The sequence below is a fragment of the Tyto alba genome, unplaced genomic scaffold (assembly GCF_018691265.1).
Source record: "Tyto alba isolate M040663 unplaced genomic scaffold, T.alba_DEE_v4.0 Super-Scaffold_38, whole genome shotgun sequence".
In the NCBI taxonomy this organism is placed as follows: Eukaryota; Metazoa; Chordata; class Aves; order Strigiformes; family Tytonidae; genus Tyto; species Tyto alba.
Genome location: NW_024881313.1, coordinates 41,803,625 through 41,827,242, shown reverse-complemented (window position 1 = coordinate 41,827,242; position 23,618 = coordinate 41,803,625). Strand labels below are relative to the sequence as shown.

General features: G+C 49.5%; 1 protein-coding gene across 1 annotated transcript; it reads left to right on the top strand.

Moving 5' to 3' along the window:
* The first annotated feature begins 670 nt into the window (after window positions 1-670).
* On the top strand, window positions 671-9,497 carry ASB10 (ankyrin repeat and SOCS box containing 10). Its single transcript, XM_009974966.3, has 5 exons — window positions 671-983; window positions 5,843-6,110; window positions 6,657-7,161; window positions 8,504-8,617; window positions 8,868-9,497. The coding sequence occupies exons 1-5, from the start codon at window positions 671-673 to the stop codon at window positions 9,051-9,053; spliced, it is 1,386 nt and encodes a 461-aa protein (XP_009973268.2). The 3' UTR covers window positions 9,054-9,497.
* The last annotated feature ends 14,121 nt before the right edge of the window (window positions 9,498-23,618 follow it).

Genomic DNA, 23,618 nt, shown 5'->3' with positions numbered 1-23,618 from the left:
CTCTTGAGGTTTGCATGGGAGACGGTCTTCCTTATTGCCCGGAAACTTGGTTCATCCCATACAAGCTGTGTTTCCCAGGGCTTGCCTACGTGCCCTCACTTATTCTTCTCAGCTGTGCCTAGGCAGCCAGGCTTGCTGCCCTTGTGGAGATGCTGGGTTCCCAAGAGCGGTGTGGGGGGTTTGTGAGGGTTTTTTTTGGTCCCTGTGCAATTGCCTCTGGGGGAAAGCCTCCGTACTCAGTCCCTTATGACTTCTGACATCACATCTGCTGCAGGCCTTTCCCTAGCTACCCCACACTGTGATTGCCCTCACCTTGCTCTGTTTCTGACCAAGTGGGAGCACAGCGCAGAGCAGAGACTTTGCAGAGCAAACAAGGGAGCATGTAATGTGTTTCCAGACTGCCTGCTACCCCTGCCCAGTCCCTAATCTGTGCTGGTGATTGCATCCAGCAGCTAAAAATAAACTCTCAGAAGGAGGGGAGGTGGTGAAGGGGAGCTGCCAAGCTGGACTATTTATACTGGGTGAGTCAGGCCTGTGCCTGAATCCAGCCAGACACTGAGCAGCTGGAACCCAGGAGCAACCTGCAAAGGACATAGCCTTGAATAAGAGGCTCTTGTTTGCAGCAGCTCATTTACTGTGAGGTTCAGACTTGTCCTGTTTGTTCCCCATGATGGACTGCACCTTGCCTTTCAGCTCTGCCACACAACACTTGCCGCAGCTGGATGAGGAGCAGCTGGATCAGCAGAAGTACTCTCGGCATATAAGGCCCCAGTATCACCACAGTGAGCACAGCCTGAGCCCAGTTAGCCAAGGATGCCAGAACAGACGCTTAGAGCCACTGGAGTGCCGGGATCTGCTGGTCCAGAATGCGCTCTTCACCGGGGACCTGGAGATGGTGCAGAAGTACTTCACCAGGAGTGCAGCCATCAATCTCATCATTGAGACCAAGGGTGATGAGCTGCGCTGGACTAGCAGGAAATTTGGTGGGTGTTCAGGGCTGGGATATGGGGGGATGGAAAGTGCCCAGGATGGGAACCAGAGAAAGAGCACAGATACCTGAGAAGTGTTGAGAAGAATATATCTGGTGGTGGAAGAGGTAACTGGGAAGGAAGGCCTTTGGATAAAGGAGAATTTCAGGGCTGTAGAACAAATGGTAGCAGGCTTGTTGAAGGTGGCCAGAGGCAGATCTACTGGTGAGGATAGGGGCCTTGGAAGGGCTGCTGGAGAGGAACAACATCAGAACTTTCCTGTTAGAGATTGCTGGGATAGAGGTGAGATATGTGTGAGATGGAGAGATTGCTTAGGTCAGAAGGCATCGGGTGGTATAAGGATACTTTTTCCTGCCTTATATCTGAAGTTGGGTCTGTTACTCCAGTTCATTAGAAACAGGAGGCTATGATATGCTTTGGAAACAGCAGAGAGGTCTCAGCAGTGCCCTTCAGGTAGACCTTAGCCCATCTCCTGGGGGACAGGCATGGCTGTTCTTCAGCCTTGTAGGCAGCTGCCTGGAGACCAAGCCACAACTGTTCTGTATCTACCTGCTGCTTCCTGCTGCTGTGGTAAAATCCAGGTGTGAAGCAATACCTGCTCCAAACATGGACTGTGAGAAGCTGCAGGAGCTTTGATATGGAAGGGTTAACAGTGATCAACTGGAAGGGAGCTTTGCTCCAGAACAAAATCATCTGCTGTTTCTGCAGGCTTTGCACCCTGCAAATTGTTCTATTCTGTGAGAAGGATTGGGCATGGGGACCAGAAATCTATTCTAACAGAGATGGTCGAAGCAAGCTTGACCTGAGTAACAGGAGGTGGAAGCTGGTCATCCTTGATGTTTCCTTTCATCTGTACACTTCCCTGTACCTTGCCCAGATACATCCAGTGGCTACCACACATACTTCCACACTGCTCCCTTTTGCTTCCTTTCTCAGTGTCATCTATGATCTGTTCAGTAAGCAGCATAGCTGATGTGTTAAAGGGAGAGGTGTGCTTAGCAATCTGGAAGTGCACTTGTCCTTGCCACTGTCTGTTAGTGTGATGCAGGCAGACTCTCAGAATTTAAGATGGAGTGTCAGCTGGGGAGGGGCTGTGATTGTACCACTCTTTCCGCAGAAGGTTGGTGGCAAAAGCCCCCTTGTGCCAGAATGGAAGAACTGTTGATGAAAGCCGCTTTCCCAGAGGTGTGGATTCTTTTCAAGTGTCCCGGCGCAAAGCTGTGGAACACACTGATAAAGCTTGACCATGACCAAGTGTTTTGTGGGGATCCACACTAATAAGAGACAAACAGATGGAGTGGGCTTGCAAATGCAAGTGCTGCTGCTTGTGGGTGGTGAAGATTATTTACTGAGTTCCAAGATTTGTACAACCCAGGTTTTGAATTGTTACAGTATACTTAGGAATAAAAATACAAAAGGTATTATCCTTCGTGTAACAGAGGCAACTTGTCAGTAAAATATTAATTGCACATTTCTTCTCCTGTCTTATGCTGGACTGACAGACAATTGAACAGCAAGTCAGTCTGCATGCAAATATTTGTGGCCCGAACAGCTGATGTAAAACTATTTCCACAGAAAGTGCTCTTATCACCAAAATTTCAAGATGTAAAAATTCCAACCGAGTAAGTTCATTCATCAAGCACAGACCAAAAATTTACTGCCAAATTTATCAGATAAGGGTATAGAACAAAAACCAGAGCAAACCTTCATGCTACCTAAGGCTCTGGTTACGTAGCTTACTGGTCTGTAGGGACAGTTCACTAAAAGTTACCCAGCCAGTGACCTTAAAAGTAGATTCTAGTGACCTGGTCTTTCCCAAGCCATCCCTCTTGATATTTTAAGCAAGCCTAGAGGAAGTGTGAATTGTGTGGTGTTACTGACACTAACTCACACAGCCTTTCACCTCCCTAGTGACACTTTTGTGTTTGGGAACCTCAGGCCCTCATGGGATACCTGCTTATATCTTTGGGGAAATAAAGGATCCCATCAGGTGAGAAAGTCCACCAGGTGCTTCCCTCTTTTTACCCTTTCAGGCACTACAGTTTAGCTGAGCAAGGTGGTGAAGTCTGCATAGTCAGAGCATGCTGGAGACTGTCAACATAGATCTTGGTCATTTATTTTCATTATTGAGAAGGGTAAAGTTCCCTATCTTACACCATTCTCTGGTCCCCCAGCTAATTGTTGCTTGGCAGTCTATTGGGGTCACTGAACTTGTTTTTAGCGGCATGATCTGAATAGTTCCATGAAACAAAATGAAACTAAATGCTGCTAGTCTTCCATGCAGTTTGATGTGTTCTTTAGAACATATGGTCTGAACAAAATGCACACAATACTGATGAACTGTGAGCAAAGCACGCTGTTCTGTAACCAAAGTAGAGTTAGGGTAGGTTTGTACAATTAAGTGACAAGAGGGGAAAATGCCATCTTGGGTTAAAAGACGGTGAGGAACCCTGAGTGAAGGGGACTGTCAGAGGATGGGAAAGGGAATACTAAAACCATGCAGGAGCTCTCTGCAAGGCTGAATTTCATAGAATAAAATAGAGTAACAGGTTGGAAGGACCTCAAGGTTCATCTGGCCCGACCTTCCTCGGCAAAAGCACAGTCTAGACAAGATGACCCAACACGCTGTCCAGCTGAATCTTAAAAGTTTCCAATGTTGGGGAAAATGTGAAGGAAAAGTAGGAAGGGATCTAAAGAATAATTACCTTCGATGTTTTTGCTTCACTTGTAATGCACTGTTTCCCATCCTTGTACCTATTTCTACCTGTCATTTGGTTTTAACCTTTGATTGAAAAGCTCTTTCCTGTGGCTTGTTTAAAAACCTGTCTAGCGCCAAGGGCTTGGGTGGAACTAGCAAATGGGTGTGCAGTGCTGGAGGTGTGTAAGGAGCCAAGGGCTGGGCAACAATGTGCTGCTGGAATATGGAGGCAGCTGGGTCGTGCTGTTGTGGTCTGGGCAGCAACTGGGTGACATCAGGCTGGTTGGCCATGAGACTACTTCCCTCTCTGTTTTCTTAGTGGTGTCCTGTCTCCATTTCTACCCTTCAGGCCGCTCTGCTACCCTGCCCTGCCTAGGGGCTTTCCCTTCACAGCCAGTGACTGCAGAGATACTGCTGCCCAAGAGGAGTGTCCTTATCAGCCTCTTGGCCCAAACCTTTGGTCACAAGGTTTCCCAGAATAGAACAGCTGAGACCTGAACTGCACCCAGCCTGGGCCAAACAGCGCTGTGACGTGTTGTCCCTCCCTGCGGAGCGTCGCAGGGCAGGCAGGCAGCCCGTCAGCCCGAGCACAGGGCACTGCACACAGGCGCAGAGCCTGGCTGGAGAGGTGGCAGCAGGTCCTGCCCTGGCTCCTGTGCAGGCTCTGGGTGCCGCATCATGGGCAGCGTCACAGGCAGAGGAGACAAGAGTCAGGAGCCCATTTGCACGCAGAAGGTGGATGGCCCGGCCCAGACCTACTGGCAGGCCCTGCTGACTGGGGATCAGGAGATTGTGGCTGAGATCCTTAGCGACCCTCAGAACAACCTGAGTCCCAATGCTGTGTTTGACACCAGTGACCTGGAAGAGTGGAAAAACTACCGCTTCAACCTGCGCTGGCTGAGTATGCAGGGGGGTGGCATGCAGGCAGCCTAGCCCAGCTGAACAGGGGCTCAGAGCCTTTTGCTTATGCTGCAGGGCATTACTGTTGCTGGGATTCTATGTTATGGGTGCTGTTGGGGTGATGGAGGAGTGGGGATGGGAGTGAGAGCACTGGGATGTGGTTGGATTCCCCTATGCTGCTTGTGGGAAAGTGCGTGTGGGTCTGGGAGTGTGAGGTACATCCCAGTGTGCCTGCCCTTTCTAGAAGGGGTTGTACCAGTGCTTAAAAACTGCTTGGGTTCCTCCACTGGGCAAAGGAGATTCAAGCTCCAGGTTGTGTCCCTTCTGTGACTGGCCCTGTAGCCTGACTCTGTGTACCTGTTCTGTCTGTGCGCAGCCTGTGCTGGGCTACTGATTCTCACCGTGGGTTGTGCCAGGCAAGGAATTGTCCCAGCCCTGCATTAGGTCCTTGAGGTGGTTCAGTTTGAACCTGGCCCTGTGAGACACAGTTGACCACACGCTGCTTCTGTAAGAAAGAGATGAGAGGGATATAGCGCTGAACGTGTCTTGCAGTCTGGGATATGGTCCTCCACCCCAGCCTGAATGGGCAGCAAGAAGCATGATTTAAGGAGCCCTTTTCCTGTAACAGCTGCAGGCTGTTTGCTAGCAGACTGTACCAGCTCAGCAATGGTTCCAGCTGGGTCAGCATCTTTGAGAGTTGGCAGGTTTCAGCCCCTTGCTCTCTCCTAGGCCCTGGATGTCCATCTCTGCTGAAGCTTCCTTGTCTGAATCTCCTGCGTGTGTGGCAGCCTGTCCAGCACCTCTTTGTTTTACTGCCTGGTTCATTATATTTGTGGTGCTTCATGCATGGTGCTCTTCTCAGCCACCTTGCTGCTTTCAGCCCTCCCTGTGCCCCAGGCCCTTCACCGCTGTACTCCTGTCAACAGAAACCCTGTGCTGCATGAATGAGCTGGAGGTGATAAAGCACACTTTCTGGGAACTGCCTCTGCCCCAAGGGTCCTGCTCCTCTGAGCTCCCTGTCAGCATGGCTGTGCAGTCTAAGAGTCATCTCCCGGTCTTTGCTTCCAGCAGGCCAGTCCAAAGCCAGGGATCTAGCAGAGAAGGGACTGGCAGGAAGGGGCAGGCCCTCGAGGGTAAACCCCAGTCTTTCAAGGAGGGGATGCACATTAGGTGCCCTGGGGGAAAGGGCAGGTCTGGGCCCAGTGCTTTTGTTCGCTATGCTGGATGTGGCTCCTTGACCTCTCCTTCCCTGCAGGACTGTGGTCTCTGAGCTATGAGCAGGAGCTCACCACGCCGCTGCACATCACAGCCAGCCGGGGCTACACAGACTGCCTGCGGCTCCTGCTGCTCCGGGGTGCTGCCGTCAACTTTGCACCAGGGGGTAAGACTGCCCTGCACGAGGCTTGTGCAGCAGCCAGTCCAGACTGCGTGCGCCTGCTGCTCAGCTTCGGTGCTGACCCTGAGGCTGTCTCTGAGGATGGCTACAAGCCCCTGCATTTCTGCAAGAGCCCAGACTCCATCGAGTGAGTTCTGCCCAGGGGGTACCGTGGGCCTCCCTCCCCCTTGAGCCTCATCCTGTGTAGAAGGGGTCCCTACAGATCCCTGGAGGTGGGCTGGTTGTTGCAGTGGTGGCTGCATGGAGTGGCCTTACTGCCTGTTTCTGGATCAGGATCACCTCAAGTCCAACAGATGACTGCAAGCTCTAGTCCTCAGCTGATGTAGCTGTGCTTTGTGCTGCTGTCTTGCTACCCACCGGCAAGGCAGAGCTGATGGTTCACGCTGTGAAGCTCAGGTCGTGCACGGTGCAGACAGGTCTCTGGCTGTGCAGGAGTAGACTCTGCGATGACACTTTATTAAAGATCTGTGAAGAGTTAGCTAGAATTAGGATGGCAGGATCTCTGCTCACCCCTCAACCTGGCTTAAAACCACTGCATAATGAGCAGGGATTTTTGGACTCTTGGGAAAAGTGAAAGCTGTGGCGTGGTACAGATGTGAAGGGTGGTGGGGGTGGGAGGTAGGATAGGAGCTGGAGGGGAGAGCCTGTCACTGAGTCATCCTGGCCCACCCAGGTGTGTCCAGCAGCTGCTGCAGCATGGTGCCAGTGTGAACAGTCGGACAGAGGAGGAAGACGACACAGCACTGCATGTAGCAGCACGGCATGGCCTAACAGACCACGTCCAGCTGCTTCTGCGCTACGGGGCTGAGCTGGAGGCAAAGAATGAGGAAGGCCAGACACCACTGAATGCTGCCTGTGCTCAGCCCCATCAGCCCCAGGACATGGACCGCTACTACCGGGTCTGCCAGCTGCTGGTGGAGAGTGGTGCTAGCATCAATGCTGAAGATAGGGACCGTCAGCACCCGCTTCACCTGGCCTGCAAGAATGCTAATGCTCAAATAGCAGAGTTACTGCTGGCCCGGGGTGCATATGTCAACGTCATGAACTACAGTGGCAACACGGCACTGCACAATATTCTGCAAGCAACTGCCTACAAGCTGGAGCACCACCCAGAGCTCGTGGTGCGAGCCCTGCTCAACTATGGTGCCATCCGCATCTGGCCTGGCTCCCTCCTCAAGGTGCGGGGCTCACAGCTGGGCTGGGAGCACGGTGGGAAGGGAAGGCTGTAAGCATCAGGGCCACAGCGACACCAATGATGTTCCTGTCACAGCAGGACTTGGTGGGTGCCAGACAGCTTGCTGGCCTGCCTGTCTCTTCCCAGGGGCTGGGGAGGGGGGAGGATTTGCATTACTGGTAAGGGATTTCCTGAAGTTTTCTCTTGGGGTACGTTCTCCTGTAGGACTCTCTTTCTCTCTGCTAAGCTGTGTGGACAGTACTTACCCAGTTTCCATAATCACTTGCCCCGGAAAGTGTTGGCCCTTTTCCTATCAGGTGATGTGTTTCCTCTTTGGGGCATAACCTCCAGCTTATGCTGTCTCTGCATGACACCAGCAAACAAATGGTTAATTTCCTGTCTTAATTCCTGAGCAGTGCAATAATTACCCAGCCCGGAGATCAGCAGATTGCTCTCCCCTTTGGGAAAATACAGGAAAATCAACAATTAACACTAATTAATCTCCTATTAACGCCAGATAATGAGGATCACTCGTAGAGCCGGAATAGACTCTGACAGCTACTGCTGGCCTGGGCCGTGGGGAGTGGGAGCCAAGAGCCGGGGGGGAACCTGCCTCTGTGCAGCTATGCGTGGGTGGGGTGTGCTCCAGAGGCCACACTGGCGGTATAAGATGCACAGCACCAGCGTGTGGCTTGCACCTATATGGACATGGTACAAACCAGAGATGTGTTGCACAAAATATGTGTGATGTCTTCCTGGGGCTCTGTGTAGCAGCTGACACGGGCACAGGACTTCTTAGGATGCCCGCTGTACAGAGAGAGGCTGTCTCTGCAGCCCCGGGCTGAGCAGGCACAATATGTCCCTGAGACCTCTGTGTAGCCCTCAACAGAGGCATGGTATGCTTTAGTCTTACTGCACACAAAATGGGAGCCAGTCCTTGCCCCTGAACGGCTTATGCTCTAGCTAGGAAAACGTGAGGAAAGGAGCCTGGCATAAAGCAGAATGCTTGTTGCTTACGAGCTAGTTGCAGCAGTGAGGCAGATGAAGACCTGCATCCCAGCCATGTACGTTAGTCCGTGCATCTGAGGAGAGGCTGTGGGGACCTAGCTGTGATAAATGCAACTGTGCTGTGCGTGTTGGGTGTTTCCCAGTCACCCTCTTTACAGGAGTGGTGCTTTAGCATTTCCCACTGTCCGTGGGTTTGATCTCCTGGGACAGCATGAAAGAAGAGCATTAGTTCCCTAGATTTACCAAGGCTGTTTTGGAGCAGCTTTTTTGGGAGGCGACGGTGGGGCTCTCGGTACCTCGCCCAAAGGTGGTGTTCGTGTTCTCGCTCTCTGGTGCAGGTGCTGCGGTACTGCCACACCTGCCCGCGTGTCATCGAGGCCCTGATGAACAGCTACGATCACGTGCGTGTCTCTGAGGACTGGGTGGCAGCGGTTCCGGCGGAGGTTGTACAGGTGAGGGAATGCATGCTGCCGGCTGGAGAACGTGCGGCAGGGTGCCAGGGAAGGCTTGGGGCTGGGCAGGAGTTGGGGCATGGGGGACCTGGGGCTGGGTGGAGATTTGCGGGGCAGAGGGATGGTGCTTTTGGGGGCTAGGGAGGATGGATGCATCGTAGTGACTAAGGTAAAGGGATATTTGGTTCTACCTCTGCTCCCAGGGTGGTATCTTCAGCTTTATCTGTCTCTGGTCCTCTCTCCTCTGTAGAAATACCCACGTTTCTACCAATCACTTTTCTCCTTGGAGCAAAGACCTCGCTCCTTGCAGCACCTGGCTCGCTGCGCACTCAGGACCTTCCTGGAGGGCCGGTTGCTTCTGGTCCTGTCTCAGCTGCACCTGCCAAGGGCTTTGCACCGTTTCCTGCTGCTCAGCTTCGAGGACGTTCTCTACTAAGGGCTCTGGTTCCAACCCTACTGTGCCTGTCTGTGCAGATGTTCTATCCCTGCTGGTGCAGTCTGTGCCTTCCCAGCTAAACCCTTCCCCTCTCACACCTTCTGCCAAACCTGTCGCTGTGCCCCTGTCCCAGCCAGCCTTGTGCTCTGCCTCATGCGCCTATTTTGGAGCATCCTGTTTACCTATACTAATCAGAACAAACTCCAGACTCACTAAGAAAAGCGAGATATAGGGATTAGGGCATTTTGTGAGACAAGGAGCAAATACACTGCATAGATCACAGTTTAAGTTGTAGGATATCATCAGTCTCCCTGTCCCCAACCTACAAACTCTAACCTGAACCAGGCAGCTCTGGTGCACTGGGTATTTGTTGGGATCCTGCCTTTAGTCAGGTTGTTTAGAGTTTGTACCCAAAGGTGTTTGGAATAAACCCTAGTCTTTCTCTATACCTACCAGAGTACAACTTCTGCCTTGCCTTGAAGACTGTCCTGATAGAGCTCATCCATACGTAGTGGCATGTGTGCTCTCAGACCTAAGCATCCACCTCCTTCTCAGAAGACAGAGGGAAATGGGTGGTGGGTGTGGGGCTGAGGCACAACAAACACTTCCCATGCAGGTACAATGTCTGGGGTTGCCTGGCTTTGCAGCTTGGGGCAGGACAGCAGTGCTTGTGCCAGCACTGAGGACTTTGATATGGGGCAAGGAGGAAGCATGCCCTGAGAATGCTAGTCCCCTGGGCACAGAGCAGCTAGCCCCTATGACGGGCCAGCCAGCATCTACCAGAACACAGTGCAGGTCCACACGCTGCTGCCTGGGCTGCACCGTGCTCTAGACAGGGTAAAGCGTAAAGTTTAGTCCCACGATTTAAAGACAGTTACAAAGAAACTAAAGCACTAACCATCCTTTAAAGGCTTGCTGTAAGATAGTTCCATTCCTGGTTCTGACAAGGAGTGCCTGAACTGCAGCTGGTTGACAGAAGATACGCTAGGGCAGCACTGCAGGACTGCAGGTGGTTCCTCTTGGTGCGCTGGTCTTTCAAGGCTTCTGTTAATGTCCACATCAGCACCAGGACACTGGAATGCACAGATCTGAAGGCTAAGCAGATTGACAAATCCAACGCTTCTGTCTTTTTCTGCCTCTGTCGGGACACAGGGTGTAGCTCTGCTCCCCTAGTTATCACCACCTTACACAACTAGACCGTGCTGCTCTGAGGTAGTGAGCTTGAAATAACTATGTGAGGTTCAGCATGCCATTCCAAATGCACTCACACCAGTGATGCACCACAGAATGAATGCTAATAAGCTACAATAGGAATGTGTTTACATGTTACAGGCTCACAAAAGGTGTCAGGAAACCAGTGTTGGCAGCCTGTGTGTGTAGGTACTACCAGTGCAGTATAGAGATGGTATATCTCAAAAAGGTTTAACAATGTGCTTTATGACATCCATGGACAGAGAGGTGAGATGTTGGCTCGAGGTGAGGTACCAAGTCTATCTGCAAAACAGGGATGAAGGTATAAGGGGAGTAAAAGCTTTTAAAGTACCTCAATAATGGCCCACACTCTTATCACAGATCAGTAGCGCCTTTCCCTTGAACCAGTGCAGGAACCCAGCCTGTCACCACCCTCCTGCTCGCTGAGCTCGTGCGTCTGTTCAGGGTGGCCTGTTTATGGGATCAGGTCCTATAGCCTTATTCCCGAAGTCTAATCACCACTTTGAAGTGGTCATTTTTAGCCAGATCATGTCTGTGACTGAAGGAGGAGCAGAAAAGGGAGGATCTGTCCCTTTTGCTGGCAGCACAGTCTGGGATTGCCTTAGCCTGAAGGGATATCTTTGGTACAAAGGCAGTCTGCAGAGCAGTACACGTGGGACTGGTTTACCAGTTCTTTTTTTCCAGCACTGTCCACATGCCTACAATAACGTATATTCAGTAATGTGTACTCAGCCACTAAGATAGTATCACCTTAAGGACAAGAAATGATTGAATTTAATGGTTTGGTTTATTTTGTAATTGTTTCTTGCAGCTGTTAGACTTAAAGCCATGCCTCAGGTCTTGCAGATTACTTTTGCTAGCTCTGAACTCTGCTCGGCATTAGGGTGATGAGGGCAGCTCAGGTTGAGAGAGGTGAACCTACCGTGCTTTGTTTCTGCAGACACAGGAGCAGGCAGTGCCACTGCACACATGGGCAGGCCAGCTCCTGGCACTGCCAGTTTCTCTTTAGACAAAGATGTCTTGGCGTAGCCAGGCACCTGTTGTGATGAAGGACCCGTGCGGGGACTGCAGGTGAATTTCCAGGGTTCCTTTCTGAGCTACCGGGTTTGCGGGCGGGGGATCCCAGCACAAGTGGGAGGGCTGAGGTCAGGCGGGTGGCTGAGAGGGGCAAGCCATCCCTGGGCACAAAACTTCATAGACTAGATTTCATCTATGTTCCCACTGAAGTGAAAAGGGCATGATTTCATTGTGTGTAAGGATACCGCTGAATAACCATTTTCAAGGAATGTGAGGCTACTAGGAAAAGGGAGGGGGTATCTTTTACAGATTGACTGATTTAACTGGGGAGAAAAAACAAGTCAAAGCAAAAAAAGGCACCAGAAAAAGCTTTTGGGCATTCAAGCCCCTTTTCAGAACAAAACAATCAGAAAAGTTCAAGCTAAGTGCAGGCTGAGAACAAATGCTCTGAGTTGAACTCGGTTTTGCTAATCAATTAGCAATTGATTTTTAAAAAATACAAGAACAGAATTAAAAAGCTTTGCTGTTCTGGGACACATTTTGGCAATATAACAAGCTGTGCTACTTTTTCTCAGGTTTCTAAAAGGTGAATTTCTAAGGTAGCATTAAATGTACTTGCTGGAACAGGAGTTATGCCAGGGAAATTTAGCTGTCCTGAATGTGCGGGCTGTGGTCGCAACCAAGGACAGGAAGGATGTGACATTATTAGCACAGGGGCATGTGGTTCTGATGTGTTTTTAGCAGCTGGCACAGGCAGCTGCTGGATGCTACTGTGTCCCAGGTTCACTAGGAATGTCTGTTGGGCACATGCTGTTGCTCCTGCTTCAGCATCCACCTCGTTTTTTTGGCAGAGCAGTCAGCAAGACACCCCCTCATGACTGGCTGAAGTAATGTGAGTCCACTGCCATGTTCTCAGTGCAACTCTTCAAGCGATGTGCTCAGGGAAAAAAAAAAAAAAAAGATCATCCCATTTCTGGACAGAAGTTTCCATCCTAGCTTCAGCCACTGGGTCTGACTCCCTCTGTGTAATCAAAGCATTACCTATTTGTGGTATCCCTGTCTTTTAACTGAAAGATCAGCTGCATCAGTATCTCCCTGTAGGCTTCCCAGCCTTGGCTATCTGCTTGACTCTTACTTGATCTTTTCTGTTCCACAGAAAAGAGCATGACATGCCATAATGGGTGGACTAGTAAACCACAGTGGTACTTACAGAAGGGTACAAGGACAAAGCAAGTATAGAAAAGCCCTTCCTAGGATGTCCATCCCCACCCCTGAGCTCTGTAATTTGCATTTCAGGTACTTTTGAGTTAAAAGGGGATGTTTGTACTTAGCAGTCATAGAGATATTTATTTTTTTTCTTCCATAAATTTGACCAGTCACTTTTTGGACCCATGTATCTTTGAGCTTTCTGATATCCTTGTGGCAAGGATAACTTAATGGCATACATTGCCTCTTTTTATTTGTCTTTATGCTGCCACCTTCTTGTTTCCTTTGATGCCCTTTAACTCTTGTATTCTAACAATATGTGGGCAACTATAGTCTGTTCCTCTTCATCATATTATTCAAAACTATACAGATCCCTGTCATTTCTCTCCTTACTCAGGCTGAAATTCTATTTGACTCTGTCATTCCCTGTGTGGAAGCTGTCACACAATCCTTAACCACAAGCACAGGCTTCCCCTGTCCCTTTACTGAGCCTAGTGCATCACTTTGAGATGGAGTACAGCTGTGCACCGCATTCAAAATGTGGTTGCCCTGTGGTTGTGCAAAAGTTATCCTTAGCCATGCGGATGTGAGACCTACACAAATGCCTCGGGAACCTCAGATTTATGTTTGACGTTACTTAATTATTTACACCTTCCAGGAGGAGGATGGCCTTGGCAGCAATGCCCTCCCATTCAGCCTATTTCTGTTCAGATGGCATATGTCACAACCTGTAAATGTTTTTCAGACACATTACTACCAAGGATGCCGTCCCTGTTTTAAAACGAAGCCCACATTCTTCTTTCCTGTATGTTGCACCTTATGCTTAGATGTAACAAACCAGGTTTTTCATGAACTGTGTGTTCCAAGCAATCCAGATTAGGTTGTATTGGGCAAGTGCCACCTCTTAATTTTACCATCCCAACAATTCATTTTTATCCACTCCAATAATTTTACCAGCAATTATTTTTTATTTTCTGATTGCTAGTAACATATAGCATTGATATTTGAATAGAATACAACTAGAAATACATCTGTCAAACAGCTATATAGAATGTCTTCTCAGCTACCCAATTCTTTCAAATCTGTTAATACTGATCCCACTGACTGTAGCATACAGCTAATTTTTCTTATTAGAATGCCATGCAGAAATAAGCCAAATGACTTACAGGAGTCTAAGCATGTCATATCTACCTAGTTAGCTCTATCAAACTTGTAGGCTTACAAAAAAAAAAAAAAAAAAAAAAAAAACAACCATAAAATTATTTAAAAATACCTCTTTCAAATGACATTAATTTGAATTACTTTAATCTGGGTTCTAGCTTTTACTAATTTACCCAGGACACCCTTTGGCTGCTTGTCTGTGATTGCTTGGGATGTATGTTGAACTAACTGCTCTGTAGGTTCTTGGATATCCATGTGAATGCATTTGAATACTGGCAAGACATTGGAATCCCGCTCCCTGCCCTGTTATCTTAAGTTGTCCAGTGTGCCATGAGTTGTTATAAAGAAAAAAACCAATGGTTCAATGAACTCATTAGCCAGAAAAATACTCTTGGATGCAAGTTATCCCCCTGCAGATTATAAAAATTATTAAACAGTTTCTCTTTAACATCCTCCTTAATTACTGATGGAATAGAAAGTATTTCATTACCACTGTAAAATATTAATATTTGTTGTTTCAAATACAGAGCAGAAATATTTATTGAGTTCTTAGTTTTCATTATGCAGAATGTATGTTTACACACCGAAACCTGGGGCACATGCCCAGCAGCTGCAGTTCTTTGGATTCTCTGCTGCTGGGGCATCCTGCTCTGGGGTCAACATTTCCAAAAAAATTAAGACATTGGAGAGGGTTCAGAGAAGACCCATAAGTGACTTAGGGACTGCCAGCGGTTCGTGGCAGTGGGCGCTTCAGTGGGGTGGTGGTTGGACAGACCGTGGTTGATCCTGGGAGTCCTGTGTGCAGTTGTAGGCACCTGACTTCAGTCCCGGAGTTCCAGGAGAGGAAGGGCTGACAGCACTCTTCCACAGAGCACTGTGGGCACGTGGACGAAACGCACCCTTCATCACCATGCTGACACCCGCTGCTGGTCCTCAGTGGCACCTTACCAAACTTTCTGAGGGGCAGGCTGCAGAGTTTAGTCAGCATTGCCAGTTCTTCTGAGTGACGCTTAGAGGTAAAACTAGATCCAGTGGCTGGAAATTGAAGCTGGGCAAACACATATTAGAAACGAGACATATTTTTAATAGCAAGGGTAATTAATCTACTAGTTAATTGCATCTTAGAATAGCTTATGATGATGCATGTAGATTTACCATCTCTGGCTTTTTAAAAAAAAAAAACACTGGAAGATCTGCCCTAGCCCAGACCAGAATTCATCCTGCATGGTGCTTAGCCCAAGTCCCAAAGAGATCAGACTGCTTAATTGCAGCTCTATGATCCATCGTGTTGTCACTCTTCCACGGTGGTCAACCACTGGCCTCTGTCACCTCTGGGACTGTGTTTTGCCCCAGGGTAATGAAGCAGTTTCATGTTTCCCTTAACAGTGCTGCTCACTTCACTGATAATTCATTGATGTCTCTGACTTCCCCTTAGTGTCCTTCATTTTTGAAAATGAAGCCTGTTTGTACTGGCTCTATCAGTTTATTTGCTGCCTGCACTGGCTTCTGAAAAAGACATTCTGAAATAAATGGTGATGTTATTGTATACTTTCAGTATTTGCTATTATTCAATTTCTCTTGCAAGCTCTAGCTTTGAGACTTCAGCCATGTGGAAGCACTGAGCATGTTTCGCCCTGTGGGACTGGGCAGTGTTAGTGGATTGCTGAAGGATCTCGGGACTGGATGGGACACACAGAGGCAAGCTCCCTCCTCTCACCGGGCTGCCAGCACACGAGGACCTCGGGAAGCTGCCCCACGACACTCACAGCCATCCCACCTGAGGACACACTCCAAGGACCTCTGACTCGCAGCAGTAGGAGCCTCAGTGTTTGCTGCAAGCTGCAACCCCACATGGCAACACAGCCCCTCTGAGCAGCCCCGTGCAGATCTCTGGTGGACTCAGCTCTCCCGGTGCTGAGTGCTTCTGGCACCTCACTGTTAGGAGCATGACTCCAAACGCTACCCGCACGTGTTTCCATCCAGACGCTCTGCAGCAGATGCCAACGCTCCTGCGGTACCGTGCGCTGCAGGTGACACCCGGGGGAGTGCAACCCTTTCGTAAAAAGTTGCTCTCGGGGGCCTGTCAGCCTCCACTCCATTCCTCCGGCTCATCACCAGATGTCAGTAACGCTGCTCACATCTGTGCCATCCCACCCACCTCCGTGCTCCTAGCTGCAATGTCCCTGGAGCTCCGGGGCTGCATGGGCTTGGGCCAAACTCAAGCGCATGTTTCATAGTAGTCTGTGACTTCTTAAATTTGGTCTTATGCCTGGCCAGCCTTACTTCAATTCCTGCAAAATACTACAGCAAGTAACAAAACAATTTTTAAGTGCCTGGACACATGCAAAGTTGGTCAGATCAATCCTACTTCCTTCTGTATCAGGCCAAAGGGCCCGAGGGAAAGGGACAGAAGGAGCAGATGTTATGTGGCTTAAATGTCTTAATTTCGTGCTCTTTCACATAAGATCCTCAGAATGAAATTAAGGAAAGACAATATAGAGTGAGCTACTATTGGGTGAGAGCGTAACTAGTCAGAAAACCCTATTCAGAGTGAGTTATCACCAGTCAAACTGCAGTGATACAGAGAGGGTGTTACCTGGAGGTCTGCCCTGCATCTGGCACTCTTCCAGAGTTGCTAAAGACTTGCATGAGGGAAGATATTAGTTGTATTTAGTCTGCAGAAGACACTGTGCTGGTTGGGGCTGCGGTCCCAGCTGCAGCTAAGGCAATCAGGACAAATACCAAGCTCTCCCCCAGAACCAGCAGAACCCAGCTGCAAAACCTTAGTAAGGGCCGACCTGCCAGAGATGGGGCAAGCTGAGATGTGCAGGAATGAACGTACCGGTGACATGCTGCACAGAAAAGGCACAGCTGTCATGGCATGCACAGAGCAGAGTCCAGTCTGTAAGAAAATGCTACATTGGTCTTCTCTGTTGGAGGTATGGCGACCACAGTGTAAGCGGGTGAGCTGTGGTGGGAGCAGAGGATATCAAGAATGGTAAGAAGACAAGGAAATGACCAACAAAAAGCACCTCAAGGATCTGGAGGTGTATATTCCCAAGATGAGAAAACTGAGTTGTGACAAAATAACAATATCTAAACATGGAAACATTTCCTGAGCATCTGTCCTTTGAGGAAAGGCTGAGAGATCTGGGACCGTTCCGCCTGGAGAAGAGAAGGCTTGGGGGGGATCTCATCAGTGGAGATAAATACCTGAAGGAAGGGCACAAAGAAGATGGAGCCCGGCTATCTTCAGTGGTGCCCAGAGACAGGACCAGAGGTAGTGGGCACAAAATGAAACACCGAAGGCTCTGTGAACATCAGGAAGCGTGGTTTCACTGTGAGGGAGACTGAGCACTGGCACATGTTGCCCTGAGAGTTTGTTGACGCTCCCTCCATGGAAATACTCAAAAGCTGTCTGGACATGGTCCTGGGCAACTGGCTGTCGGTGGCCCTGCTTGAGCAGGGGGGTCAGACCAGGTGGCCTCCACAGGTCCCTTCGAGCCTCCACCAGTCTGTGATTCTGTGATGCTGTACCTGAATGAAGAGAGCCCTCTTCATAATGCAGGACCCAGGACTAGCAAGGACTGTTCTTATACGCTGAGTTCACACAGATGATGGTGGTGTAGAAATTAGGCCACTGCATCTTGTGATAAGCTGGTACCATATTCCCAGCTGGGCAGGCATATCAGCGTTATTCATGTACCAGCCTCTATTGTGGATTGTGTTATGTAACCCATTTTGCTCTGAATCCTGCATCCTGCACTTTGAGAACATCACCATTTCCTTATAGGTTCTTTGCTTCTGTCAGATAGCCATGAAACATATGTTCAAACAGTGACCTGCAGATAACGGCTGTCATCTGAATTAAAGCATCCAGAGTGCCATGCTCACGTAACTGCTGGGGCAGAGCAGTGCACTCGGAGAGAGCTGCTGCTTCTAGGCTAAAAGTGCAAGAGGAACTGCTGGGATACACCTGTGCTGGCTGAAGGCAACGTGCACAACCCTAGTGCTTGAACACACTCATCCCCTGGCATTGCTCCCTCGCAAAGTCTCCTTGGTAATCTCTGGAGGATGCATTATGTAGTGACACCACTGCCCCCGCACCCCTTCCTTGCATCCAGGGGCTGACAATGTACCAGGTATGACATCTTACAAACTGGGCCCCAACTTGCCTCCTGAGGACCCTGCACTGCCCTAAGCAGTTTTCTTTTCATGAAGCTGATGACTTTCTGGTGATGGCTTCCCTCTGGAGATCTCACACTTAGTTGGCTTGCTTTCTTCCTATCTGTCCTTCTCTTTCTTCTCCTCTTTCTCTCTCTTTCTGTCTGATGACAGTTATGCTTCCGAACAATGTCTCTGAGCAGCATGGGGAACAGGCATGCTGCAGTTGAGAAACTAGATGGAATGAACATGTTGATGCTCCTGGGAGATCTTATCCTGATAGGAACTGAAGACAGCTTTAGCTTTGCAGCCCAAGTGTGGGCATTGCTTTGGGAATGTTGCCAAGAATTCCTAGTCTTGGTCTGTTGTACAAACACAAGCCAAAAGAAACCAAGAACTTTCAGCAGCACCTGGTGCCAGGATGGAAATGAGGCAATGCCACAGTGCCACCAATATAAGCAAGCCCTGTGCCTTAGGAGCCCAGTAAATTATCTGAAGTGTTTGGCTAATATCACTCTCCCACAGCAGGATCCAAACCCAGGAATGAAGGAGGTGTTAGCTCTCCTAACGAGAACTGATAGTCACAGAGGGTTGAGCTAGGTCTGTCACGACAGTGCTGTTGCTAATGAGCTATACGACCATTTTAAAGTGTCCTATGCAGGAAATCTGTCTGCCCAAGGTGTGGGTGCAGTGTTGGGTGCAGGAGGCGGGAGAAATGCCAGGAAAGGTTGAGCTCCTCCAGGTACTGATGTGCTCTACTCTGTGACAAGGCCTGGGGTATGGTGTGCTTTTTGTTTGACAGACCTGCTGGCTGAGGGTAGGGGTGCTTCACATGTACATTGCCTGTGGTTTCTGCCTCACCTGTGGGGCCTGGGGCTGAAGGGCAAGGGGAGGGGCAGAGCTTCCTGCCTCGGCTGCTGTCATCCTGGCTGCTGAAAGAGTTGGCTGGTGTCTTAGATGGCCTGTGTGCCCTTAGCAAACCCAACAACCTTCAATCACCAGCTCTCAGAAAGTATTCCTTTGCTAACACCATGATGAGCTGTGCTCTTGTGCTATGTGTGTGCCCAGTGGGCACCTGGGAGCTGAGTCACTGTAGGTCCTGCTGGGAGGCCTTTGTGGCTGGGAAGAAAGCCTTTGCTTGTCAGTTTGGGAAAACAAGCGGTTTCCAGATCAAGAAGACCCAGCTTGGGGGTTGCTTCTAGGCACTGTGCTGAACCACAGAGGTCACAGAGGTTGGTATGCAAGACGGGCCACTGTTACTGCTGGCCTTGTGTGAGGCTTATCAAAAAGACAGATATGTGGTGTTGCTCTAGAATGCTAGCTCTGCCCTTAAGTCCTAAGATGGACCACTCCGAGTTTTCCTCTCTTTAAGTCAGATTTTCCCTATTTCAGAAACTCTGGCTTGGGACAGGTCCTTGGAAGTACTTATTTTCTGCTCTGAGATCTTGTCAGCAGCAAAACCATGCACTTGGGAATGCTCTTCCTACTATTAATGAGGATTCTGGATTCTTACTGCTCCAGCAATGGCTCTGCCAGAGCTAGTTCTAAAACATGTTCCCCAGGCATGAGAGGGTGCCTCCTCAGCTGCTGCAGACTGCTTTTGCTGTAGGAAGCTGCAGACAGAATCACATGGGGAAACCTGACAGTGGGGTGAAAGCCTGAGAGGCCGTATTTGCAGAGGCCAGCTGGAACTGCCAGGGTGCTCCTTGCATCCAGGTTGCCTGCTGGGGCAGGACCTGCACTTTAGGGATCACCCTCCAGGATGAATGAGCCTGCAGAGCTCGGTGGCTCAGGCCAGGTTTGATTTATTTGGACCGCTTCATGGGTATAGTCCAACAGGAGAGTCTGTGGCTGATAGGAGCCTAGCTTCTGTTAGCACAACATCGCAGCCACAGCCAGCCCATTCTCTAGACTTTCCAAACTCTGAGTAAATAATTTTGCAACATTACCCTTGCTTTTAATATGTTTAGTAGCTATATTGCAGGAATGCCTAGAGGCCGTAGCTAGATTTAGTCCTGTTGTGCTAGATTCTGTGTAAAGATCGTAAGTGGAGCAGGTAGAGGCATAAAGTTAAGGTTGCATAGCAGTTTCCATTAGAAAGACCTGTTTTCATTTGCCAGTCAGTTATTGAACTTTAACTGTTGCAGTTGTGGTTTGCCATGCTGTGTGCCTGTCTCAGACTGAACTTTTCCAGTTACAGCTACAGCAAAAATTAATAGGCCTCTACTTAGCCAACAGCCTGTGTACCAGGAATACACTCTAGACTCCCCACCTTGGAGGAGCAGCTCACAGTGCAGTAAGGAGAGATGGCCCGGATGTTTCTTCTTCTGCCCAGTAGCACAGCAACAACTTTTCCTAAATTACCAGCCTCTGAGGTTCCCATTTTTAATGTACCAAACAAGGACATTTTTAGAGGCTGATAGTTTTCTCCCAGGAAGCCTCTGCCTATGCTGTACAGCTTGAAGTTATGCCAGATCCTCTGCGCTGACCAGACAGGTCATGTACCAACTTCAGCATAGACACTGTGTCCAAAGTGTCAAGTGTTGAGCAGGACACTTTCCAGTCTTGCCTGCTGACTCCAGAAATGCAGGCAAAATTAGTTTTCTGTGCTCACATATCTGCAGCAAGGAACAGAGAAAAAGAGGAGGCAGAAGAAGCTTCAGCAGTTCTACTGGGGAAAACAGACAAGAAGATGGGTGGGAAGCAAAGGTGGACTGAGGAACCAGGGCCAGCTCAGGCAGTGATATGATGGAGGAAATGTGACAAGCTGGTCTGTAATTGCTTAAGGGCACTGCTTGCAGCGACTGGACTTGAATTCTGTACTTAGGGCTCAGCCTGGTGAGACCCAGGACCGAGTGCTGAGGCTGATAAACACAGAGCTATGAGCCAGCAACCCCAAAACAGACAGGAGAGAGCAGGTATCCTCCTGAGACTCTTTTTTAGCTCAACGTCTGATAGTGTATCCAGCAAGGTCCTGCGAGTCTCTGTCAACAGCTGAGTGCAATGAGACCAGGGGCTTCACAAATTGCACATACAATTAATATTTCTCACATACCTAGTGTGTTGGATGGTGTATGTTCAGGCATGTTAAGGGAACATACCAGCTACTTGCGTGTGGGGGATGGAGCCTGATAAAACGGAATAGAGTGGCTCCCTGCAGAGAAGGCGTGTAGGGAGGGAGAACTGCCCAGGGAGCGTATTGAACGGCAGAGATCTGAGCCTCAAGTGGAAGCCATGGAAACTGCATTTCCACTAGACACAGAAACCGTGGAAGATTAGATACGGGATACAGAAATTGGGAAAGCCCCCTGAGGTCTAAGGGGTGGTAGTGTTAGCATGTGCAACCTGGACCATCACCCTTCCAGTTTTGCTCACCCTGCAAGAATGGTGGATGTGGGAACTCTCAATCTCTGTCTTGTTCAACATATACACTATAGTACAATAGTACAACATTTGCTCTATTTTGCTTGCAACCTTTTTTTTTTTTTTTTTTTTCCCCAGTCCTTCAACCTTTTTTTCTCTGGATCTTTGCTTTACAATTTGGCAAATTAATTTCTACTTTACTTTACTGCAAAGTCTCATGAGACAAGGTAAACCAGAGTGGAGTAAGTTGTCAGGGCCCTGAGTATATTCCCCTCTTCCTGGCCGTTTGGCTCTCTGGGGTTAGGGCCAGCTTAGATGATGTAGCTCTCTGTCCCTGGGGAACCCCAGCAAGAGCCTGCCCCTCTTCAGCAGAGGAGCTGCTTTTAAGCTCAGGCTCTCGCCCTTAGTCCTTGCCTGACTTAAACTGGAGGTACACCTGATCTTGTACCTCCCTGATGCTGACAACGATCTTGACCCGCTGGTTTGACTTTCTGGCTTGGCCTTGGACCTGCCTTACCACTTGGAGAGTGGGACTTGCTGGGTGATCACTGGACTATTGGTGACCCTGGTTACTGTCACCAGACCTGCTCTGCTCACCTTCCTTGAGTTCTGTGGGACTGCACCCTTGTCAGTGAAGCCACTGCCCTGCCTGCCTTGCTGCAACTCTTGTTTCCTGGCTTCCCTATCAAATCAGCCTGCCCTGCTGCTCCTGGCATTGAACCGATATTCAGTGTTTGAAGAGAGACGGGGGCTGCAGGTAATGCAAGTGTATGATCAAGTAAGCAGAACCTTAATCTTGGAGACCTAGATAGGGACTTGCAGGGTGCAAGCTATTGATTTGCAGAGGTCTGTATGGGAGCTTGTGTTACTGGCTTCAGGAAGGACCTGCTGCTTTGAGCACAGGCAGTCATCCTTCTTTGTGGGAGCCGTAGTTCATTCCCCAGCTGTCTCAGTTTCCCCAGCAAGGCCACTGAAGATAGCAGTTTCCTGTTGCTCTCAAATATCGTGATAACTTATATGAGGGTGTGAGGTGTGAGTTGCAGTTTGTATATAACAGGCTCGTTGAGCAAGTGATTAAATTGCAACTGCTCAAGAGTTGGGAAGTTGCTTGCAGAGCCTTGATTTGGACCCTTTTGAGCACAGGTCTCGAGGTCCAGTAACTTACACATGGCTATGCTTTTGTTTTCTCCATAGTCTAATGTGCTTTGATAGCAGTGGGATGAACCCAAACTGTGTGCATGACAATGACTCCAACCTGAAGGTTCCTTTCCACAGAGACGTTTGGTGGATGATACAGGAGAGCTGGGTCAAGGACAGATAGAACATGGATGCTGACATGCAAACCCTGAGTGTGTCCCTTATCATGTCACAACTGATGCCTAAGGTGGGATTCATCAAATTGCTAGTCACTGTCAGCCTCCTTCCCAGCCTGAAATCTGGACCCTCATCCTAGACTGGGGGCCAAACGACCTACACCCTACAAACACACCCATCTCTTCCTCAGTGATCGGAGGTGTCTGCATCAGAGTGGTGAGAGGGATCCCTCTTGCTGGGCCCCAATTTTATAATTCAGTATTTGAGTCTGGATTATTATTTTAATGTTGACTTCTCCATACCTGTTTCCCTGGCCGGGGGTAGGACAGCTCTCACCATGGAGGGATACTGCCTTGAGACTGCAAGGATGTGCCATAGAGAAAGGCATAAAAGACATGAAAGAAAGAGGAGGCTCTGTGCAGGCCCTTGGTACTGATGTCACAGCTTGACCATGGGGATTCAGACTGTGCCTGTTTAGTGGCAGAACACTGTCAGCCTGGTCCACACAGGAATCAAGTGTCCAGCTCCACGGCTGAACTGTCATGTCCCACACAAAGCAAATGACCCAAAGCTGCAGCAAAGTGGGTGGGTAGCTAAGCAGCCAGAGGTACTGCATCCCTGGTCAAAGGGTGAGTGCAGGCAGGAATATGCAGGGATCCTGAGGAGTACCCCTTGGTGAGAGCCAGAGGTCTGGCATGTGGCTGTGCCACTCAAAACGCAGTCAGAGTGAGTATAGACATGACTTCAGCTCTGGCATTTGTAAGCTTCTGAGTGCTTTACATGGTAATCCTGATGCTGATGCCCTGCTGAAGCAGGGCTCTAGTTCACTCAGTGTTCACCATATTACAGGCCCGGTGAGCATCTCCCTGCGGACAGGAGCACAACGTAAGTACAGAGCTCGAGGGAATAAGTATTCCATTTTAGTGTGAGGACTCCCCACTCAGGGCCAGGCCATGCTTCCCCGGACACGCAGCAGGGCAAAGCGGAGCTGTGGAGCTCTCGCCGCAGTTCGGGAGCATTCAGCTTGCGCTGGTTTCGCTTGCTCTGTAGGTTGAGTGATGCGCAGAAGGGCCCATCGGCAGCCAGCCCGGGGTACGTGTCTGACACACGACGAGAGCGCAGGTGGGA